The sequence below is a fragment of the Ascaphus truei genome, chromosome 3 (assembly GCF_040206685.1).
Source record: "Ascaphus truei isolate aAscTru1 chromosome 3, aAscTru1.hap1, whole genome shotgun sequence".
NCBI lineage: Eukaryota > Metazoa > Chordata > Amphibia > Anura > Ascaphidae > Ascaphus > Ascaphus truei.
This window is the reverse complement of record NC_134485.1, coordinates 57048842-57074814: the sequence shown is the minus strand read 5'-3', so window position 1 is coordinate 57074814 and position 25973 is coordinate 57048842. Positions and strand designations below refer to the sequence as shown.

At 43.5% G+C, this 25973-nt stretch overlaps 1 protein-coding gene across 6 annotated transcripts in view; it reads right to left on the bottom strand.

Annotated features, from left to right (window-relative positions):
• EPHA6 (EPH receptor A6) overlaps nt 1-25973 on the bottom strand; it is an 833380-nt gene that overhangs the window by 104391 nt on the left and 703016 nt on the right. For all 6 annotated transcript variants that reach the window (XM_075594038.1, XM_075594040.1, XM_075594039.1 and 3 more), the window contains one exon: nt 3515-3700. In XM_075594038.1, coding sequence (XP_075450153.1) covers nt 3515-3700 — 186 coding nt within the window. The remainder of the gene's footprint in view (nt 1-3514; nt 3701-25973) is intronic.

The window sequence follows — 25973 nt, the reverse complement described above, 5'->3', positions numbered from 1 at the left end:
CTGAGCAGGGCGTTACAACCATATCTTCAAATTAATATGTCACTTCATGCAATATTTATTTTGTAAAGTCACAAGAGTGAATATATAAATGTATTTGTGTTCACTAAAGACTCTATATTTAATACTCACATTTTGTCAGTTAAATTCATTCTGTGGGAGCGCCAAACTAATCACATACTGTAGTTGTGTATCATGTTTTGCAGCATGCCATCAGACACTGCCTATTACTTACTTCCCAACATGCGGATATGGAAGCCCAGGCAAGTCCCCGAACAAAACTATTATAGTACATGCTGCAGAGAGGCAATCTGAAAGCCTGATAGATACTGTATGTAGAGTGTTGCAGTTCACCTTTTGGGAGTAATGAGAACTACTAGTAAAACGTTCATGAATTTTACTGTCAGTAATTTTGAATAATTTTGTAAAATGTCCACCCATGCTCATAACATTGTCCCTCCAAGTCTGATGTTAATAATTGCAGGGACTGGCTGCAACAACAATATATTGAACAAATTCTGACATGTTCATTTATCACTTTAGTATTCAATTCAGTTTGGATGAGATGCCCTTTGGGCCTTAATTCAGACCTCTTCACGCTACTGCATGGAATTATTTTCCAGTTTAGAATCATTTATGGCTACACGGTGTCCTGGTTACTCGTCCTAGTATTAAAGTACCTGTCTGCCATTTCACATTTATATTAGTAGGATGTGACCACTGGGTCCAGTACACAGTGCCCTTTTGTAAAACTCCTGTTACAGATATTGGGATCTGTGTTTTAAAATATAAATGATGCAATTCTGGGGGCAAACAGAAATGCATCAGATTTATCAATAGAAAATAAAATAGTTTTTACTTCACGCAGTCACATGTATATTTTTTATTGAACTCCATACCAGATATTTAGTGCTGACCATTATGATTTAATATATGCTTCATAAGCTAATGAGTTTGAGTGCTGACTGCTGGGGCCCCACTAGTTCCAATACTATTAAAAAAACACACACACACAAAAACGCAACAAGGATTGGTTTAACCCCTTCAGTGCCAAAGGTTCCTGCCACCTCTGTGACCATGGACCCTCTGGCACTGACGTATCATGTAACCGCTCTTCTGAACAAAAACGTGATGCTTCCGGTTCCATGGTTCCTCGACCCTTTCGGCCCCACACTCCCTTCAGTGAAGTTCATGATTAGGAAAAGGTGATGACGTGCAGCATACATCATAAGGGCCTCTAGGGTGGCACTTTTTTTTAATGACAAACGCTAATAGGGCGTTGAAGGGGTCAATTAAGATACCTTTTAGGATTTTATTGAATTGATTAATATTTTTAAAAAATATTTTTCAATAATACAGCTCAACCCCCTTATAACGTTATGCTTTGGGTCCAAAGAATCACATCGCGTTATAAGCGGATCGCGTTAGAAATAATGTACAATTATATGCATTGTACAATAAAGTATTTAAGATACCAATAATCATGTTGTAAAGTATTCATACATACAAAAATTGGGAGCCACACTTGCATCGCGTTATAAGCGGATTCGCGTTGTAACGGATCGCGTTATAACGGGGTTGAGTTGTAATTACATTTATACTTTAAATGTGCACTGCAAAAATCCAAAACCAGAACCAAAACCCAACGGTTGTTAGGCAGAACTAAACATGAACCCCAAAGCAATTTTAGAAGCAAAAGAAAAAACCCATGTCAATTGAACATCTTTAAAATGTAGACATCACGGTATTAATAATGAAGATTATCCAAGGATAGCAGCGGAGCACAGCTGAAGGATGGGGTCAACACCAACAATGAAAGGGTTAAAATTCTTCTTTATTGAAACATGGTGCAGGGGGGGAGACAGCAAAAACTCTAACGCGTTTCAGGCTATGCAGCCCTTTTTCAAAGAGTGATCACGGTATTAATGGCTTGCCCCAGCTGGTACAGTATAGATGCAGGAATAGCTTAGTGGTCAGAACAGATAAATGAAGTAGGCGAACCGAGTTCTAAATTCAGTGTCAGCTCCTTGGATGTTGTACTCAGTTGTAGCTCCTTCAGACTTTGGGCAAGACACTTTATTTCCCGGTGCCCCACGTAACAACAGAGTAGAGGGCAGTTATATTGCCAGTGATATAGCAGAATGGGCAGAAGTCCATTATCAGACCTGGGCTCATGCCAGTATTACTAGGTTCCATGGCAATGGAAATATGGATTTGATAGTCTGGCATATCAAGACTGTTATTAAAGTGTGGAAACAAAAATCAAGAAAATCATTTCAGAATTGCAAATGGTAGCAATAGTGGCTAGGCACATAAATACAGTATTTCTGTCCATGACTTATCTGTGATCGAATAAGCTGAAATCAGAATCTGGGTATCACCTGCATATTTTACAGTCCTAGTAACAAAACTACAAGAATTTGATTGTGTAAAAGATTATGTGTTTGTATTATAAATTGTTTTGTATTACCTACAGAAGCCAAAATAAACTCTTGAGAATTGTTGACTGGTAAGGCTACCAAGAAATAAAAATGATTATATTTATTTTTTGACGGGGGGGGGGGGGGGGGCTTTAATAGTGCTTGCCTAAGGGTAGTACATACTCTAAGGATGTGTCTGTCTATTTAATGTAAATTTGGGGGGAAATTTCTGGGAAAAAGTGGGGAAATTTACTCCATTTTGTCAGATTTCTGTTGGGATTCAGCAATGGCAATTTTCGTTTCACAAAAAATGCAAAATCTATGAAACAAAAACTAGAAAAAGTTCACAAAGCAAATATGAAAAGATCTTTAACAACCACTAACCATTTTGCAGACAATTCACCAAAAAAACAAAAACAAACAAGTGTCAGTTGTTGTAAATCTCTAAAGCTCACTGAACAATGATCACTCACTATACTGTAGGTTCCAAATTTGCACCAGCAGCACTAAGCTCTGCAAAAGTATAATCATATGGGGCTGAACTCATGTATCAGCCATGGCTAGGGGAAAAAGACTGCTGTATTGCAAGTAATTAAGAGATGATTTTGGTCAAGAGAGCTGTTAAATGCATTGTAAAATAGTTTTAGGGCCTCATTAGATGCTAGACAAGAAGAAGCTTGCAGTGGAGTCAGTTATAAAATAGCCAATAAAAAAGAAAAATGTCCAAGGGGCATAGGTTACTGTGGCTTAACATATTTCTTCTATCACTGGGACATATAACACCCATAATAGTAAATGTAATGAAAACATAATCAGTCAAAGATTAAAAATGTATTCCAACAGAAGACAGTGGAGGCAGTTGACCTCAGAATGTGTGCGATCTTAGATATGCTGTAGATAGAACATGTAGTTGTGACAATGATTGATTATTGCTAAGCAAGCAGAGTCTGAGGTGCCTTACATTAAAATCAACACGTAAAATACAAGCGTAGGTGCCTTGTAATGTGGTATAAATAAATTGCAATATCACAATCCAATGGGATATATTACTGTATACAATACACAAGGAAATACAATTATGTTGCTTCTGAACTTACTTTTTGTAACAACACCTTCAAGTCGAATAATATTTGGATGATCAAATTGTCCCATGATGCTCGCTTCTCTCAGGAAATCTCTCCTCTGCCTGTCCATGTAACCTCCTTTTAAGGTTTTAATGGCCACTGGGATTTCCTTCTTGGCTGGGGTCTTCAATCTTCCACTACATACTTCTCCAAATTCCCCTAAAAAGGAGAACATTGTTGATAGCCTTTTATACATGATTGTTCAACTTCATTTTTTCTACATTTACTGTTCTTAAATGTTATTGCTGCCAATGTAGGTTCCTACCAAGTAAAATAGCTCTGTGTGTACAACACCCAACAGAACAATAAGCACAAATGTTGAGGCTTTGAAAATAAGTAGGTTAATGAAATGGGACTACCAAAAACCTGCACCTAAATGTTGGTAAATGTTAAAGGTTTTTCTCCCGAGACTCAGAATGGATGCCTGGTTAACATATATTTCACAATGTTTTAACTTCAACTCACTTAAGTTAATGTATCGTTAATAGCGTGTTATCCTACTTCTCACTGTACAGCACACATATATTAATCTATCAAAGAGATAGTTTACTTCAAGTCATAAAGTAATCTCAGATTCCACTTGAGATGCAAAGTTGCCATTAATTCTGCCCCGTGTGTACCTAATAATGTTCCAAATAAAAAGAACACACATTTTGAAGCAAATGCATAAGCTGTAAAGACTCTGCAGTTAACATCAGTAGAATTGGTTTGTAATTTAGCACGTCGTTCACTTTGAACATGGTCCCTAAAGTTTGATGTGAAAGTCATAAAACCTAACAGATGATTATTGATTTCCATTACTACACCTAAATAGATACCTTTCCATTGCCATTTTATGACCATAAATTAGAATCATTTTTCTACAGTATACGTTCACAAAAAACATGTTTTACAAATATTTTTTTTAATATTTGCCCATCTATAATGATTTTCTTGAACCAGGAATGGAGAATGTGGCATTTAATGTCACTAATATGAAGCCATGGTAGCAGTGGTGTAGCTAGACATGCACAGGCCCCCAGACAACATTTTTTTCAGGGCCCCATTATGAGTGAACATATTCTGTAGATGAGTTTCCATCGGGCCCCCCGCGTGTGTTGGTGGCCCTGTGAGCCCCCCCTCTTTTACACCTACTCACTCTCCTCATGTATTTCTCTCCCCCCTCCAACACCCACTCCCTCACTACCCACTTTACATCACACACTCCCCCCCTCCGCTATCACTCAGTAAACCCCCTTGTCCCCCTCCACACTCAGGGGAGTAACTTGGTGTTTTTGCACCAGGGGCAAGTTTTACCAACTGCGCCTCCCCACAGCACACTGACAGAGCAAAGTGTAACTGACAAATTTGCACACAAACACACACAGCATACTGACACACTGACAGACTGACAGACTGAAACACACAGCAAATTGATACACACACAGCAAACTGACACACAAGTACACACAAACCTTCCCACAGCAGCACATAGTGACCCCTCCCCCTGATGTCACGGAGAGCAGGGACGGGCAGAGTTCTGCGAAAGAAAATTGCGTGTACAAAATGTACACGCACCTGAGTGCATAAGAGGTGCGCTTGGCAGAAATATAGGGACACTCTTAGTAAATGTTAAAAAAGGGGACTATTAATTTCTGTGTGTGGGTGTGTGGTACATCACCACGTTAAACCCTGCAATAACACACAGTTAACCATAACAAATACAATAAACAGTTAATTAAATGAACAAATGAATATTTGTGTAACCACTGATAGCTATGTCCCCTGAAGATGCAGATATGTCCCCTAAAGATGCAGACTGATAGCTATGTCCCCTAAAGATGCAGACTGATAGCTATGTCCCCTAAAGATGCAGACTGATAGCTATGTCCCCTAAAGATGCAGACTGATAGCTATGTCCCCTAAAGATGCAGACTGATAGCTATGTCCCCTAAAGATGCAGACTGATAGCTATGTCCCCATAAGATGCAGACTGATAGCTATGTCCCCTAAAGATGCAGACTGATAGCTTGCACAGATAATGGCTCCTTGTCAGTTGTTCGAGTGGAGGTTACTTGATCTCCAGCTATGTCCCCATAAGATGCAGACTGATAGCTATGTCCCCTAAAGATGCAGACTGATAGCTTGCACAGATAATGGCTCCTTGTCAGTTGTTCGAGTGGAGGTTACTTGATCTCCACCCAAAACAATATGACATGTACAGTATAAAAGGGTATTTGGAAGTGAACAAAAGTCTGCTTGAGTTTGTAATTAAATCCTACATGGTTGTTTTGTTGATGCTGCCACAAAATGAGAGGATACCACTCCTCTTCAATACAGAAACCTCAGGAAAAAGAAAAAAAAAATGTGAAGGGCGCATGAATGATGATGAATCCACAAGTGGCGAAACGCGTTGGAGGAGTTTTAGCAGGCACAGGTTGTGGCCACGCTCTAAGATCATCTCTCAACTGCAGTTAGCAAGAGAACTGTGAGCTGCACCAAGGGGCCGAATCACTGACGGGGACACTCCACTTCCGGGTCAGTGACGTCAGATTCGGAAGGAGGATACCGCATCACCAACTTCGCCAATCGGGAGCAAGAGGCAACCGTGGAGCAGAGCTGCAGCCACTGCCAGAAAGCAGAGGTTTGCCATTCTTTAAGCGGCAACGTGCCTCAGCACTGAGACCATAAGAAAGTCCAGCGGACATCCCGGGAAACACTCCCACGTCAACAAACAGCAAGTGCAGGAGAAGACCTGAAAGCTTTTATTTCAGGTGATTATACCTTTTTTATTCTTTTGTGTGAGTGCACATTGTATTGTTTATGTATACTTAAGATTTACATTTTATAAAGTATGATTTGGATTGCGCCCTTCACATTGTTTTCTTTTTCCTGCGGGCAGAGTTCTGCAGCTCTCTGCCTCAGTTCCTCCCCTAGCCTCTGCTGCCCGATCTCTCTGCAAACTCCCCCCCTCCCCTCTCCACCCTCGAAGCTCCTGATCAAGCTTTGATGCTGTGCTGTGAGCACTGACTGAAGCTGTCACCGCGGCTGTTAAGGGGACCGGAGGAGGATGGGGGCCCTGACTTCAGTGATCGGATGACTACACAGCTGTGCCAAATGTCCTGGCTCTCCTCCCTGTTGGCAGACCTGAGCGGGCCCCCCAACGGCGTGGGCCCCCGGGCCTTGCCCGGGCTATAGCTACACCCCTGCATGGTAGTAGTTTATAAAAGGCTGAGGAACATCTCATTGTTATAAAAATAAAAATTGTCCCTGAAGTTAAGAAAGAATATCTGAATGTCCTGGATTGAATTGAATCTTAATAGTGGAATTGGTATTTGGGAATTCTGGAAAGATGCAGAAGTAGCTACATACTATATTAATTCAGAGGCCAATACTGTATGGTCAGGCACTGGTAATGACACTGAAGGACAATTACATAGACAATTACGTTTCCTCCAGGTGATTGTTAAAACATCTATTTCTCTTGCGCTCTTAAAAAGTCTTAGAAACTGAAACAAAAATACATAAAACATAAAAAAACCTCTAACATCCAACTCCCCTCCAACCCCATTAGGATCAGCGGTGTGACTGGACCAATCTCCACCCTAACGAACACCCCCCCCACCTTAAAAAAAACCTTAATGGCTCCAACTGTCAGACTGGGCCATATTGTAACCTGAGCCACACCATATCCCACAATAAGCAGTCACCTTACCTTCTTGTTTACACATTGTCCCTCATTCCCTCTAGATTGTAAACTCTCACAAGCGGGGCCCTCATTCTCTCTTTGTATCTGTTTGCATGTTTGTCCTCACCTGTATGCAACTTGTCATGTTTTTGTAATATAAATTACTGGACATGCTGTGGAATATGCTGGCACTTTACAAATAAACAATAATAATTATTTATTTATAAAATATTTTACCAGGAAGTAATACATTGAGAGTTACCTCTCGTTTTCAAGTATGTCCTGGGTACATTATCTTTTATAATAATAATAATAAAAAATATATACATTTTTATAAGATGCTAGAACAAATAATTTGAGTTCCTAAATGCAGAAAAAAATGATATCAAACTACTTCCACAAAACCTAGTTCCAAAAAAACTATTTTAAATAAAAATCCTGATGTTTGCTCTAGAAAACTTCAATTCTAGGATAACTTTAGACTTTTGCTAAAACAAGTTATCATTTTAAGCATCCCGTAATTTAACATTATTACTCTTTATATATATAGTTTACTTCCTTTTTGTTATAATATATATACAGTCAAAGGAATATAATAACCCATCCTCCAATCATTGACGAAGCAGCAATTTGCTAGCAAAATGCGTTGGGAGGAGAAGTTTGCTGTTCGTGTGGGCTGCATGGTGGAGCTTATATCGGTGTTGAACCACTGAGACGGGATCCAGCAGCTGAGCACACAGAGTTCATTCAAATGTCTTAAAGTGAGGGACAAGCATCTCTAAGACTACACCAGGGTCCTGTTCTGGACAGCTTTTTTTTACTTCTGTTCATAACTGCACTGAAGAGAGCTTGTTTGTTGGTGAGCTCATTTCTATATAATAATAAAATGTATTACACTTTTTGGGGCTTTTCATCTTTTTGTGCACATTTCTTGCAGTGATTATTCAAGAGTAATTTTTAACGACGTTGCATATAAATGTCTTTCCCCACATTGCTTGTTATGAATACTGGCAGCTAGGGACCACCATTCTTTTAACAAGTATTTGTATCAATTCATTCTTTTCTGGATACTTTGTTCTTGTGAATTTGATATTCATTTGTATTTGTATCTATGTTATCTCTCTGTGCCTGAGCCATGTTTAATGTTTGTGTATGTACAGTACCGGCAACTTTTATTTGAACAAATGCCGGCGGCATGCCCCGCGGGATCTACTCCGGCTAGCGCCAGTCTAGACCGCGCGCCGCCGCGTTTCCTCCACGCACCCCCCTCCACTTCGGGCGCATTTTAGCCCCCCTTCCCGAACCCGGCTCCTGCTCTGCCCCTCTGCTTCCCCGCACCCCCGCTTACCTCACTTTAAACTCCAGGGGTGTCGGGGAAGCCGGGCGCGCACGTGACTGTGACGTCACAGTGCGCCGCAACAAGCCGCGTCACCACGCTTCCCGCACGCATCCTGCCATGCGGGAAGTGTTCAAATAAAAGCTGCCGGTACTGTATATCTTTATTTCTATAGCGCCCGCAGCTGTACTTAGCGCTTTACAAGAGGGACAATACAGTATAGGGAATTATAATACAATGAGTGCAACACACAAGATCAGACAATAGGAAAGGAACGTGCCTGCCCCGGAGAGCTTACAGTCTAAGTGGTATGATGGGAAACTTATGGAGACAGCAGGTGAGGTAATAAATGCAGTAGATGGCAGTGCTTGGTAGGAATGACTGTGGTTGTGGGACAGTAGCCATGAGTCTAAGCCAAGCATGTCAACCTCAAAGGCTAACACGGGCCAAATAAACAAGGTTTCAGTTTAGCTGGGCTGCAAAAAAACAAAAACTTCAATTTTCATAGAAACGTAGGTTTATTTCGAAAAGTACAGTATAAAAAAAAAAGAACAAGAACAACGATAAAATTAATGTTTTCTTCCTGACACTTGGCATCTCTGACTCTCTCTCCCTCTCTCTGACTCTCTCTACTCTCCCTCTGACTCTCTCTACTCTCCCTCTGACTCTCTCTACTCTCCCTCTGACTCTCTCTACTCTCCCTCTGACTCTCTCTACTCTCCCTCTGACTCTCTCTACTCTCCCTCTGACTCTCTCTACTCTCCCTCTGACTCTCTCTACTCTCCCTCTGACTCTCTCTACTCTCCCTCTGACTCTCTCCCTCTCTCTGACTCTCTCCCTCTCTCTGACTCTCTCCCTCTCTCTGACTCCCTCTCCCTCTCTCTGACTCTCTCTCTCCGACACACACACACTCTCTCCGACACACACACACTCTCTCCGACACACACACACTCTCTCCGACACACACACACTCTCTCCGACACACACACACTCTCTCCGACACACACTCTCTCTCAGACACCGTCTCTCTCTCTCTCAGACACCGTCTCTCTCTCTCTCAGACACCGTCTCTCTCTCTCTCAGACACCGTCTCTCTCTCTCTCAGACACCGTCTCTCTCTCTCTCAGACACCGTCTCTCTCTCTCTCAGACACCGTCTCTCTCTCTCTCAGACACCGTCTCTCTCTCTCTCAGACACCGTCTCTCTCTCTCTCAGACACCGTCTCTCTCTCTCTCAGACACCGTCTCTCTCTCTCTCAGACACCGTCTCTCTCTCTCTCAGACACTCTCTCTCTCTCAGACACTCTCTCTCTCTCAGACACTCTCTCTCTCTCAGACACTCTCTCTCTCTCAGACACTCTCTCTCTCTCAGACACTCTCTCTCTCTCAGACACTCTCTCTCTCTCAGACACACTCTCTCTCTCAGACACACTCTCTCTCTCAGACACACTCTCTCTCTCAGACACACTCTCTCTCTCAGACACACTCTCTCTCTCAGACACACTCTCTCTCTCAGACACACTCTCTCTCTCAGACACACTCTCTCTCTCAGACACACTCTCTCTCTCAGACACACTCTCTCTCTCAGACACACTCTCTCTCTCTCTCAGACACACTCTCTCTCTCTCTCAGACACCGTCTCTCTCTCTCTCAGACACCGTCTCTCTCTCTCTCAGACACCGTCTCTCTCTCTCTCAGACACCGTCTCTCTCTCTCTCAGACACCGTCTCTCTCTCTCTCAGACACCGTCTCTCTCTCTCTCAGACACCGTCTCTCTCTCTCTCAGACACCGTCTCTCTCTCTCTCAGACACCGTCTCTCTCTCTCTCAGACACTCTCTCTCTCTCAGACACTCTCTCTCTCTCAGACACTCTCTCTCTCTCAGACACTCTCTCTCTCTCAGACACTCTCTCTCTCAGACACTCTCTCTCTCTCAGACACACTCTCTCTCTCAGACACACTCTCTCTCTCAGACACACTCTCTCTCTCAGACACACTCTCTCTCTCAGACACACTCTCTCTCTCAGACACACTCTCTCTCTCAGACACACTCTCTCTCTCAGACACACTCTCTCTCTCTCTCAGACACACTCTCTCTCTCTCTCAGACACCGTCTCTCTCTCTCTCAGACACCGTCTCTCTCTCTCTCAGACACCGTCTCTCTCTCTCAGACACCGTCTCTCTCTCAGACACTCTCTCTCTCTGACACTCTCTCTCTCTGACACTCTCTCTCTCAGACACTCTCTCTCAGACACTCTCTCTCTCTCAGACACTCTCTCTCAGACACTCTCTCGCTCTCAGACACACACACACTCGCTCTCAGACACACACACACTCGCTCTCAGACACACACACACTCGCTCTCAGACACACACACACTCGCTCTCAGACACACACACACTCGCTCTCAGACACACACACACTCGCTCTCAGACACACACACACTCGCTCTCAGACACACACACACTCGCTCTCAGACACACACACACTCGCTCTCAGACACACACACACTCGCTCTCAGACACACACACACTCGCTCTCAGACACACACACACTCGCTCTCAGACACACACACACTCGCTCTCAGACACACACACACTCGCTCTCAGACACACACACACTCGCTCTCAGACACACACACACTCGCTCTCAGACACACACTCGCTCTCAGACACACACTCGCTCTCAGACACACACTCGCTCTCAGACACACACTCGCTCTCAGACACACACTCGCTCTCAGACACACACTCTCTCTCTGACACACACTCTCTCTCAGACACACACTCTCTCTCAGACACACACTCTCTCTCAGACACACACTCTCTCTCAGACACACACTCTCTCTCTGACACACACTCTCTCTCTGACACACACTCTCTCTCTGACACACTCTCTCTCTGACACACTCTCTCTCTGACACACTCTCTCTCTGACACACTCTCTCTCTGACACACTCTCTCTCTGACACACTCTCTCTCTGACACACTCTCTCTCTGACACACTCTCTCTCTGACACACTCTCTCCGACACACTCTCTCTCTCCGACACACTCTCTCTCTCCGACACACTCTCTCTCTCCGACACACTCTCTCTCTCCGACACACTCTCTCTCTCCGACACACTCTCTCTCTCCGACACACTCTCTCTCTCCGACACACTCTCTCTCTCCGACACACTCTCTCTCTCCGACACACTCTCTCTCTCCGACACACTCTCTCTCTCCGACACACTCTTTCTCTCCGACACACTCTCTCTCTCCGACACACTCTCTCCCTCTCTCTGACTCTCTCCCTCTCTCTGACTCCCTCTCCCTCTCTCTGACTCTCTCTCTCCGACACACACACACTCTCTCCGACACACACACACTCTCTCCGACACACACACACTCTCTCCGACACACACACACTCTCTCCGACACACACACACTCTCTCCGACACACACACACTCTCTCCGACACACACACACTCTCTCCGACACACACACTCTCTCTCAGACACCGTCTCTCTCTCAGACACCGTCTCTCTCTCAGACACCGTCTCTCTCTCTCTCAGACACTGTCTCTCTCTCTCTCAGACACCGTCTCTCTCTCTCTCAGACACCGTCTCTCTCTCTCTCAGACACCGTCTCTCTCTCTCTCAGACACCGTCTCTCTCTCTCTCAGACACCGTCTCTCTCTCTCTCAGACACTCTCTCTCTCTCAGACACTCTCTCTCTCTCTCAGACACTCTCTCTCTCTCTCAGACACTCTCTCTCTCTCAGACACTCTCTCTCTCTCAGACACTCTCTCTCTCTCAGACACTCTCTCTCTCGCAGACACACTCTCTCTCTCAGACACACTCTCTCTCTCAGACACACTCTCTCTCTCAGACACACTCTCTCTCTCAGACACACTCTCTCTCTCAGACACACTCTCTCTCAGACACACTCTCTCTCTCAGACACACTCTCTCTCTCAGACACACTCTCTCTCTCAGACACACTCTCTCTCTCAGACACACTCTCTCTCTCAGACACACTCTCTCTCTCTCTCAGACACACTCTCTCTCTCTCTCAGACACACTCTCTCTCTCTCTCTCTCAGACACCGTCTCTCTCTCTCTCAGACACCGTCTCTCTCTCTCTCAGACACCGTCTCTCTCTCTCTCAGACACCGTCTCTCTCTCTCTCAGACACCGTCTCTCTCTCTCTCAGACACCGTCTCTCTCTCTCTCAGACACCGTCTCTCTCTCAGACATCGTCTCTCTCTCTCTCAGACACCGTCTCTCTCTCTCTCAGACACTCTCTCTCTCTCAGACACTCTCTCTCTCTCAGACACTCTCTCTCTCTCAGACACTCTCTCTCTCTCAGACACTCTCTCTCTCTCAGACACTCTCTCTCTCAGACACACTCTCTCTCTCAGACACACTCTCTCTCTCAGACACACTCTCTCTCTCAGACACACTCTCTCTCTCAGACACACTCTCTCTCTCTCTCTCAGACACACTCTCTCTCTCTCTCAGACACCGTCTCTCTCTCTCTCAGACACCGTCTCTCTCTCTCTCAGACACCGTCTCTCTCTCTCAGACACTCTCTCTCTCAGACACTCTCTCTCTCTGACACTCTCTCTCTCTGACACTCTCTCTCTCTCAGACACTCTCTCTCTCTCAGACACTCTCTCTCAGACACTCTCTCTCTCTCAGACACTCTCTCTCAGACACTCTCTCTCTCTCAGACACTCTCTCTCAGACACTCTCTCTCTCTCAGACACTCTCTCTCAGACACTCTCTCTCTCTCAGACACTCTCTCTCAGACACTCTCTCTCTCTCAGACACTCTCTCTCAGACACTCTCTCTCTCTCAGACACTCTCTCGCTCTCAGACACACACACACTCGCTCTCAGACACACACACACTCGCTCTCAGACACACACACACTCGCTCTCAGACACACACACACTCGCTCTCAGACACACACACACTCGCTCTCAGACACACACACACTCGCTCTCAGACACACACACACTCGCTCTCAGACACACACACACACTCGCTCTCAGACACACACACACTCGCTCTCAGACACACACTCGCTCTCAGACACACACTCTCTCTCAGACACACACTCTCTCTCAGACACACACTCTCTCTCTGACACACTCTCTCTCTGACACACTCTCTCTCTGACACACTCTCTCTCTGACACACTCTCTCTCTGACACACTCTCTCTCTGACACACTCTCTCTCTCTCTCAGACACACTCTCTCTCTCTCTCAGACACCGTCTCTCTCTCTCTCAGACACCGTCTCTCTCTCTCTCAGACACCGTCTCTCTCTCTCTCAGACACCGTCTCTCTCTCTCTCAGACACCGTCTCTCTCTCTCTCAGACACCGTCTCTCTCTCTCTCAGACACCGTCTCTCTCTCAGACACCGTCTCTCTCTCAGACACCCTCTCTCTCTCTGACACTCTCTCTCTCTGACACTCTCTCTCTCTGACACTCTCTCTCTCTGACACTCTCTCTCTCTCAGACACTCTCTCTCTCTCTCAGACACACACTCGCTCTCAGACACACACTCGCTCTCAGACACACACTCGCTCTCAGACACACACTCGCTCTCAGACACACACTCGCTCTCAGACATACACTCGCTCTCAGACACACACTCGCTCTCAGACACACACACACTCGCTCTCAGACACACACACACTCGCTCTCAGACACACACACACTCGCTCTCAGACACACACACACTCGCTCTCAGACACACACACACTCGCTCTCAGACACACACACACTCGCTCTCAGACACACACACACTCGCTCTCAGACACACACACACTCGCTCTCAGACACACACACACTCGCTCTCAGACACACACACACTCGCTCTCAGACACACACACACTCGCTCTCAGACACACACACACTCGCTCTCAGACACACACACACTCGCTCTCAGACACACACACACTCGCTCTCAGACACACACACACTCGCTCTCAGACACACACACACTCGCTCTCAGACACACACTCGCTCTCAGACACACACTCGCTCTCAGACACACACTCGCTCTCAGACACACACTCGCTCTCAGACACACACTCGCTCTCAGACACACACTCGCTCTCAGACACACACTCTCTCTCAGACACACACTCTCTCAGACACACACTCTCTCTCAGACACACACTCTCTCTCAGACACACACTCTCTCTCAGACACACACTCTCTCTCTGACACACACTCTCTCTCTGACACACTCTCTCTCTGACACACTCTCTCTCTGACACACTCTCTCTCTGACACACTCTCTCCGACACACTCTCTCCGACACACTCTCTCTCTCCGACACACTCTCTCTCTCCGACACACTCTCTCTCTCCGACACACTCTCTCTCTCCGACACACTCTCTCTCTCCGACACACTCTCTCTCTCCGACACACTCTCTCTCTCCGACACACTCTCTCTCTCCGACACACTCTCTCTCTCCGACACACTCTCTCTCTCCGACACACTCTCTCTCTCCGACACACTCTCTCTCTCCGACACACTCTCTCTCTCCGACACACTCTCTCTCTCCGACACACTCTCTCTCTCCGACACACTCTCTCTCTCTCTCTGACACACACTCTCTCAGACACTCTCTCTCAGACACTCACAGATACACACACACACACACACAGATACACACACAGATACACACACACACGAGCAGAGGAGAGCAGAGGCAGCGACGGATGTGAGTGACTGGGGGAGGAGTGGAGGAAAGGCATGTGATCCGAGCAGGCAGCTCCCTGCACAAAGCCACTGATACACACACACACAGATACACACACACACAGATACACACACACACATACACACACACACACAGATACACACACAGATACACACACACACACACACACACACACACAGATACACACAGATACACACACAGATACACACACACATACAGATACACACACACATACAGATACACACACACACACACAGATACACACACACACAGATACACACACGCATACAGATACATACACGCATACAGATACACACACACACATACACACACAGATACACACACACACACAGATACACACACACACACACAGGAGAGCAGTGGAGAGCAGAGGCAGCGACAGATATGAGTGACTGGGAGGAGAGAGAGGGGGGGGAGGAAAGGCATGCGATCCGTGCAGGACAGGCAAATGTACAACTAACCCCCCCCCCAGCACTCCCCCTACCTTCTCCTATCACCCTGGACAGAAGGGGGCGGGACACCGCGCAACCACTAGCAGACAGGAGCCAGGAGCGGGAAGGCAGACACACACTCACCGTGTGCTCTGCACAAAGCGGAAGCCCCGCCCCCGGCTTCCTCTCTGCCTGCAGCCAATCCCCTGCGGCCCGGCCGGCATGTAGGAGGGATAATGGGGAGGGATAATCGCGGCGCCCCTCTAGGCAAGCCACGGCGCGCGGCCCCCGATTGGGAACCACTGGGCTGGGCCGCAAATATGTTCGTTGTGGGCCGCATGCGGCCCGCGGGCCGCGAGTTTGACATGCTTGGTCTAAGCTATTGGATGCTTCATTTAAGAGGTGAGTTTTAAGGTTAGTCTTAAAGGTGAGGAGGGAAGTTGCTTGGCGTATACTGAGTGTGAGGGAGTTCCACCGGTAAGGGGCAGTGAGGGAGAAAGGTTTAAAGCGATAGCGAGCAGCAGAGGTGAAAGTGGTGGGAATGAGAGAGTTGTGGGTAGATCACAGGAGACGAGCAGGGGCATAGCGAGAGATCAGCGCTGATATGTAGGGAAGAGAAAAAGAGTGGCAAGCCTTGAAAGTAAGGAGGAGGTGAACAGAGACTTAGGCAGAAAGTGAAATTATTCTAGCAGCAGAATTATGGATAGATTGCAAAGGAAAGGTTGTGAGGCAGGGAGGCCTGTTAGCAGTAGGATACAATAATCCAGACGGGAGAGGACAAGGGCATGCATTAGAGATGGGTCTTAAAGGTGGATAGAGAGGATGCTAGTCGGAAATTGAGGGGAAGGGCATTCAGTGACAAGGTTTAAGGCGGGAGAGGGCTTTAGATACAAAGGGGGTAGAGAGAAGACATCCTTTAGTGGAACGCAAGAGTCGGGATGGTGCATAGTGAAAAATTAGGGCTGAGATGTAAGGAGAGGCAGAAGAGTGTAAAGCTTTAAAAGTGATGAGGAGAATTGAGTGTGTGATGTGGGATTTGATCAGAAGCCAGGAGAGTGATTTCAGCAGGGGAGACGCTGAGACAGATTTAGAAAAGGGTATAGTGATTCTGGCAGCAGCTTTTAGGATAGATTGTAGGGGAGACAGGTGAGAGGCAGGAAGGCCGGACAGCAGGAGGTTACAGTAATCGAGACAGGAGAGAATGAGGGCCTGTGTCAGAGTTTTAACAGTCGATCAAGAGAGGAAAGGACGTATCTTTGTGATATTGCGGAAGAAAAAGCAACAGATTTAGATAAGTTTTGAATGTGAGAGGAGAATGTGAGAGAGGAGTCGAGTGTGACCCCTTGGCAGTGTGCTTGTGCTACTGGGTGTACGACAGTTACTTCCAACAGTAATGTGGAAGGCAGTAGTAGGGACAGGTTTGGGATGAAATGTGAGGAGCACTGTTTTTGACATGTTAAGTTTAAGTTGGCAGAGGGCCATCTAGGATGATATCGTAGAGAGACATTCAGAAACTTTGGTCTGTACAGCAGGTGTAAGGTCAGGGGTTGAAAAGTAAATGTGTGTGTCGTCAGCATAGTGGCGATATTTGAACCGAAGAGATGTGATTAGGTCACCTAGAGAAAGTGTGTACAGAGAAAAGAGGAGAGGTCCCAGGAGGAGAGACACTAAAAGTACAATGGTAGAGGTAAGAGGTATTTAACTAAAAATAGTTAATTCCAATATTCTATAGTGTAATTTAATGATCAGTACTAATTTTAGAGCCGTGAGTGGAGCATAGAAGAAGAATAAATGCAATTGTTAAGCGTGGCTTAAAAAAATTGCAGGAGGTAACTTATTTAAGTGAAAGTTCTTGGCTGGCACCTACCTACATTCTCATAGGTCTAAAACTCCTCCATGGAGATGAAAATTCGTCACGACCAGATGCGTGCACGATCGCGCACACCCCCCACTGGCTCAAAATTATCACAGCACTAAAAGTCCTTGATGGAGACGAAAAAGCGATCAGGCACGTTCCACGAACGCCCCAGCTGGCTCACAATTCATACAGCACTCGAAGTCGTTCATGCAGACAAAAATGCGATCAGGCAAGCAAACAATACTTTCATAAACAAACCTGCCACTGTTCCAGTACTTTTATGTCGAAACCTATTCAAGGTGCAGTCTGATTGAAGAAAGATCATCATAAAATACTGTACCCATCATGTTAAGCGGCGACTTTAACATAAACTTTGACTCTGAAGAAGCACTGCCGCTCATTACATTCATGCAAGAAACATTCAATGTAACTCTCAAAACCAATCCAGTCATTTCAACTACAAGATCAGATTCAACCATTGCTGCAGTCTTTCAAAGGCATTTAGATACTTTACAATCCAAAATATATGTATCTCACTTTAGTTATCACAAGTCATCTTTATAATGTATTCCAACTGATACTATGGAAATTCCTGCAGATAAAAATAAATAAAATAAATTATACTCTCAAAAGTATTTCATTCAATCAAAAACATCAAAATCATAATACAATTTCAGTGACAAAACACAAACACGCTTCACTTAGAATGCGCGTGTGCTCGGCACACACCCCGTCCTTTTTTTTTTTTTTTAATCTTGAACTGTATATAAAGTAAACAGACTTATTTTGACATTTTACTTTGCTCTCTACTCATTTGCATAAATTAGATATATTATATGATGAGAAATCATGTCATACACTCATTCAATTTGCTTAAATAAAAGCTTTGAATTATCATTAGTGCAGAAAATCTCCTGTAGTAAACATTTCTTTCTGTTGGCATAGCACATTCTAATAGTATGAGAGACTTAATCAGAACTCGTAGCTTAATGATGTAATAATGTTGCATTTATGTATACATAGTATTTGAGAGGGTCATGTGAATTACAAGAGAGGGTTGCAGAAAGCTGTAATAAGTAAGATAATCAGTGCTTGAAGCGGATGGGACATTGTGAATAAAAATTAAGTAATGCTCATAAAATTATCTAGCACCTAAAATACAGTACATTTTGCTTAATAGTTTTCAGATGAATGACCTCATTAGTTTATCCAATTCAATGCAGTGGTGGCGCTAGACAAAAGCAAGTTATTATTGTTTCTGTTATCATTATTATTATTATCATCATCATCATCATTTTTTACAGACCAAACATATTCCACAGCGTAGTACAAACGGGGTAAAAAACATAACATAAATTAATATAATAAACTATTATTAACTTAACACTTATTGATGCAAAGAATAATGCTGACAGTATTGAATGTCAAAAACATGCTTTTCTGTAATACTGTATGTTTGCTATTTAAATTATAGAGTAGTACGACATACAGTATATGGCCCTTCTAAAATAAAGGGTAATGAAGTCAATGGTGTTTTCCGTGCGGTAACGCCACATCAGCGCTATTGCACTGCATAGAATAAGAGCCATGTGTCTTTTTGGATATACAGTTAGGTCCGGAAATAATTGACACAATTTTCATAATTTTGGCTCTGTACGCCACCACAATGGATTTGAAATGAAACAACCGAGATGCAATAGAAGTGCAGACTTTCAGCTTTAATTCAAGGGGTTGAACAAAAATATCGTATGAAACGTTTAGGAATTGCAACCATTTTCATACACAGTCCTCTTATTTCAGGGGCTCAAATGTAATTGGACAAATTAACACAATCATAAATAAAATGTTCATTTTTAATACTTTGTCGAGAATCCTTTGCAGGCAATGACTACTTGAAGTGTGGAACGCATGGACATCACCAAACGCTGGGTTTCCTCCTTTGTGATGCTTTGCCAGGCCTTTACTGCAGCTGTCTTCAGTTGTTGTTTGTTCGTGGGTCTTTCTGCCTTAACTTTTGTCTTCAGCAAGTGAAATGTATGCTCGATCGGGTTGAGATCAGGTGATTGACTCGGCCATTGCAGAATATTCCACTTCTTTGCCTTAAAAAAAACTCCTGGGTTACTTTCGCAGTATGTTTTGGGTCATTGTCCATCTGTAAAGTGAAGCGCCGTCCAATCAACTTCGCTGAATCTGAGCAGACAATATATCCCTGTACACTTCAGAATTCATCCGGCTGCTTCTGTCACATCATCAATAAACACAAGTGACCCAGTGCCATTGTAAGCCATGCATGCCCATGCCATCACACTGCCTCCACCGTGTTTTACAGATGATGTGGTATGCTTCGTATCATGAGCCGTTCCAAGCCTTCTCCATCCTTTTTTCTTCCCATCATTCTGGTACAGGTAGATCTTAGTTTCATCTGTCCAAAGAATGCTGTTCCAGAACTGGGCTGGCTTTTTTAGATATTGTTTGGCAAAGTCGAATCTGGCCTATCTATTCTTGAGGCTTATGAATGGTTTGCACCTTGTGGTGAACCCTCTGTATTTGCTCTTGTGAAGTCTTCTCTTTATGGTAGACTTGGATAATGATATGCCTACCTCCTGGAGAGTTTTCTTCACTTGGCTGGATGTTGTGAAGGGGTTTTTCTTTACCATGGAAAGGATCCTACAATCATCCACCACTGTTGTCTTTCGTGGACGTCCAGGCCTTTTTGTGTTGCAGAGCTCACCAGTGCGTTCTTTTTTTCTCAGAATGTACCAAACTGTTGATTTGGCCACTCCTAATGTTCCTGCTATCTCTCTGATGGATTTTCTTTTTTTTTGCAGCCTAAGGATGCCATGTTTCACTTGCATTGAGAGCTTCTTTGACCGCATGTTGTGGGTTCACAGCAACAGCTTCCAAATGCGAATGCCACACCTGGAATCAACTCCAGACCTTTTACCTGCTTAATTGATGATGAAATAACGAAGAAATAGCCCACACCTGTCCATGAAACAGCTTTTGAGTCAATTGTCCAATTACTTTTGGTCCCTTGAAAAAGAGGGGGCTACATATTAAAGATATGTAATTCCTAAACCCTTCCTCCAATTTGGATGTGAATACCCTCAAATTAAAGCTGATAGACTGCACTTTAAGCCCATATTCATTATTTAACTGTAACTTGAATTTATTTTGGAACACAGCCGAAATAACAAAACTTGTGTCAGTGTCCAATTATTTCCGGACCTAACTGTATGACAAAAGAAACAGCAGTGATACTATTGCAAAACATCTATAGATTACGCTGTCAAGTCCAGAAGACAACATATGTAAAGAAAAGTACAGTAGGTACCACTTGCACCAAAAACCATTTATGTAGAGACTTAAGAAACGAAGTGTGTGTACACTGGAAAAAGAGGACTATGACTTTTATATACTTTAGGTAAATAGGGCAGAGTCACAATATACATTTAGGACAAAATGTGCTACACAATAAGATTTTTGAAGGAATCTGGTGAGTTAGACATACAGCAATTAACGAAAATGCAATTCCCTAAAAGTGAAGCTGTGAAGGAAAGAACGATGAGGCTTATTGCTGATCATGGTGATATCATACAGGAAAGGTTCTTTAATTCGCATGGGAGGCTCTGTGCTACAGTGCTCTGATCAGCAAGATCACCATTTCATGAATAATCCCCTGTAATGTATGAAAGGGAATGACAGATACATAGGGGGTGTCACGGGAGACCAGGACTTTTGAATGATACCTTTCTGGGATCATTCTCTAGGTAAAACAAGATAGTGGAATAACATGAGGTTTATTCGGGTAAACCCGCCGTACAAACAAATTAAATACTAAAATACAGATGAAATACACACTTAATGGGGGTCTGGCGGTGAAAACTAGCCTCAAATAGGTGTAGGGCACTTGCTTCAACAAAGGCTTACCCTGTCTGCTCCACATCACTGGAATAAGTGTGGAACAAGTAACATTATTCCTTAGAACTTTTCCTAAGCAAGGCTAGGCTTCCCTGGCATCTCAATGCCTAGTGCTTTGCTATTGCGAGCAAATCACCTTGAAAAGCCTGCCGGTGCTTCACTGGACCAAGTCCAAAGATTGCCTGAAAGACTGGGAGAATGTTCTCTGACTGGGCAGTCCCTTACATACACCTCAGTGCCCTATGTCTAACATGGAACAGGGACTAGCGGCCAATCAGTGTGGGAACTTTTCCCACCAGCCAATCTGAACGGGGGCTCATCTGGCTGCTGATGTCAGAGGAGGGGGCATGCCAAGCCTGCTTGAAAAACCGGGTGGGCGGGATATATGAATTAGCCAATGGGAAACGTGCCCACAAGCAGCATCTTCCGCCAGCTAACCCATTGCTGGCTCCACCAGGTCTGACAGTCACAAATGGGCCTCAGTGGGGTGCCCCTGTTCTCTGGAACTGGCACTTAGCCTTTCCCTCCACACCAAATGGTTCTCACCCCTCTGGACATCCTTCCTCCTTTGAACTTCAATGTCTATGCAGACAGCCTGGTACCTATTTACAGTAAATGCCCAGGCTGACTGCATAGACATTTATACATACAGTATAAAACATACTTTAGTATAGACCTTGGGGAACCTTATACCTGTGAGGGAAATGGGTCTGGGATACCTGGGCTCGAAAACTAGGATTCTGGAGAGCCCCAGTGTAATTCACCCCGTGTACCCGCAAATCATGCCTGCATGTCTGGGAGAATTACTAGACCTCCGGTAACTTTGTCCCCCGAACTCCTGCAAACAAAAAGAATATATTTTGACCCAAATATCCCAAACTTACGCTCCTGAGGTTTCATGTTTCTAGGACACAGGGAACATGAAAAACCTCAAAACAGGTCACTTTTTTACTCTGCTTTAACATTGGACTGGAAATACAACATGGTCGCAGAGCACAGATTCCCTATAGTTTTCCATTGGACTTCCATAGCACAGACTTCCATTGGACTTGCGTACCCGCAAACTATACACTATTTGCCTCTCTGTTTGGCGTGCGTCTCACGGCTGCGTCTGAGCCGTTCCGGATGTGACGTCAGCGGGATCCAGGGGTTCCGGTCGGCGGTGTGAATCGTCTGTCAACGTCACTCTACGCGTTTCACCTTTCTTGGTTTCATCAGTCAGGTTTCATCAGGATTCACACCGCTGACTGGAACCCCTGGATCCCGCTGACGTCACATCCGGAACTGCTGAGACGCAGCCGTGAGACGCACGCCAAACAGAGAGGCAACTCCAGGGGAAGCAGAAAGTTCACTCTAACTGCAGCCGAGATCGATTGTGTGATCTAAATGCGTGTAACCATCCGATACCATGTGAGTGTATTGTAATATACTTACCATTTTATATAAATTCCTACAGTCTGCACTATGCCCGGTTCTTTGTTTAATTACTAAAGGTACAAGCGTGTATATCCCCGCTGAGCCTGATACAAATCTCCACCGCAGCTGGCGAGTCATCACTTAAAGATACCATTGCATACATCTATCTATCCTCACATTTGTGAGTATTCAATCTATAGACCTAAAGAATATATCCACGTTTTTTATATGAAAAAAAGCAAACCTGTTGAATGGTTTTTGGCATTCAACACTGTTAGCATTCAACTTGCGTTAAACTTTTGCCTGCTATGTATCATCAGCTCAATAAAAAATGGTTAATACATCATGATTTTGACACAGAGAATAATTGCTTTGAGCTGCATAATTGGATTTTAATTTCACATTGTGCTAAGTGCGGAAACTCAAACTTCAAATTTACAAACCAGTGTTACATTTTGCAGTATACACTGCATCAACATGTTCCATTAAAAAGCAACATGTATACAAATGGAAGAATAATGGGCACTTACTCAAACTACTGCCATGTCTCCTTAATATGTGAACCCATTACAGACCAGAGAAGGAACAGGGAGGTACAGCAAACTCCCAAAACTGTGATAGAAGCTTTCATATATTGTCCAGTATGAGTAATACTTTTTAGATAAATATGGATATTGGACGATACATGTTAACTCTGCATTACTCATAATACTTATATCAGGTCCATTGGGTTAATGCCAATATCACCATTTCATTCAGTTAACGCTTTAGGCGGCAGGGTAGTCACTGAAAGATTGACAAATCTCATTTAAATTATGTTGCCTTATTTCCTGGTCCACTGCCCATTTTACTATATTAATTATGATGATTTGAATAAATGACTAAAAATTAACATGTACTGTATACGCTGAGTGGAAAAAGAGAATAGCATTAGTATTCAGGAACATTATGGTCTTCTAACCGTTGGGTTTAAGTAGTCTACAGACTGATTAATAAATTAATCCAGACATCGATTAAAAGCTACAGTGCCATGTTAGCACCAATGTAAAATAATTCTGACAAATAATAAATCAAGTCTTATTGTTTGAGCAAGCAATTTGCTAAAAATGTCTAAACACAATTTACATGTTTCCTTTCTAATTAAATTGTATTTATACATTATGGTTAATATCACAGGATGGAATTTGAGGCTCCCCCAGGTATATTCAAGCAGATGCTAATTATCAAAATTGTAAGACTATCAAAGTTCCCGCTTTTAAATGTTAATTTAAAATGTAACATTTTTATTTTTGAATTAACTACTGATATATATATATATATATATATATATATATATATATATATATCTCTGGGATTACAGCGGGTTCCATCTGTCATAGGATTCTACTGATATACACATGCCAGTATCTGTTATTCTTAGGTGCTGTTTAGAAGTAAATTCATCACTGCTACAGCACATACACATTTGCAGTGGTGTATCTGTACACGTGCAGTACACATGACAACCACTGGTGTCTGCTGCCTTTAAAGAGTTGAGCACACATGTTGTTGCCTTGAAAACCGGGCCTGCTGATGCAGCATCAGTTTGTTTACATGCAATGACACTGACAGCTTGGGTTTGATCATGTGACTTGGATTCCCCAATAGGAGTACAGACATGGAGTTGGAGCATGATCTAATTAAATTGTATTATGCACAGCTGTTTTGTCGCCCGATGATGATGCTTTCTGATGATGTGGAGATGTTTATGTCACTTGGGTGTTGGGGTATATAAGTCACTCACTGTCCTGTGTCTGTTGCACCACCCTGAGGAAGATCCCCCTGTGGGATCGAAACGTTGGAGTTATGTGCTGTATTTAATACATTTATTTTCATTCACCTGAGTGCTGTCTCCCTTTTTGCTGCTATGCGGTAATGTATACTTATATATATATATATATATATATATATATATAAATCAGTAGTTAATTCAAAAATAAAAATGTATATATATATATATATATATAGATATATATACAGTGGTTGACAAATCACCAAAAAATCTACTCGCCACACAAAAAAATCTACTCGCCACCTAGTACCAAACGTGTGCTGCTTGGGCCAATATTTACTCGCCCGGGGGTTAAATCCACTCGCCCGGGGCGAGCAAATGTATAGGTTTGTCGAACACTGGATATATATATATATATATATATATATATATATATATAAAAATAAATAAAGATTGGCAAAGGGATAGGAAAAAAAGTGGAAATCCCAGAAAACATTATGAAAGTAAATGTAAAATATCCACAACCTCCACCTTGGAATTTGTGAATAAGGCATCGTTGATGATCAGGTCTCTTTGCTCGGTTCTAGTCTATTCTACAAACTGCTAACGGAGATTCATAGTAGGTTGTGATTACAGATATGCAAACTTGTGCATTAATGAACTTTGTGAAATGTAACCTTTTTTGGTTCGGTGAAGAAGTTTACTTCAATTCAAAATCTATTTTACTTAACGCTAAAAGTCAATGGGTTCTGCATGTGTGATTAATTTCAATTATTTTCTCGTTCAAAATTTGATTGAACTTAAAAAAAAAAGATATTTTTTCTTTCTTTTAAAAGGTCACGGGGCAGCTGTATTGCCCCTTTAAAAAAAAGCTATAATTGCACATTTTGAACAATTATGGCAATTCCAATAGAACGTTTGGACCGAAATTAATCTCGGCAGGTTGACATCTCTTGTTGTAATATTTTTCAGGGGAACCACATTAAGGTTCTTTATAGATGAGTTTATACAGTAGTATACAGAGCTTTTGAAACCTCATACGTTTCTTGTTCTAGTTACTGTGAAGGAAACCTTCACAGGTCTTAAAACAAAAAAAAACCAACAAAAAAAAAAACTATAATATCATCTCTGAAGAACCCTAATGTTGATCCCCGCTTAGAGCGATCATAACATATAACAAATGAACAAATCTACCTTTATCCAGGAGCAATGCGGCTACTAAGACTTTGAACTATCAGACTAATATTTGGGATACTTCCCATGTTATTTCCATTAGCGCTATATATCAAA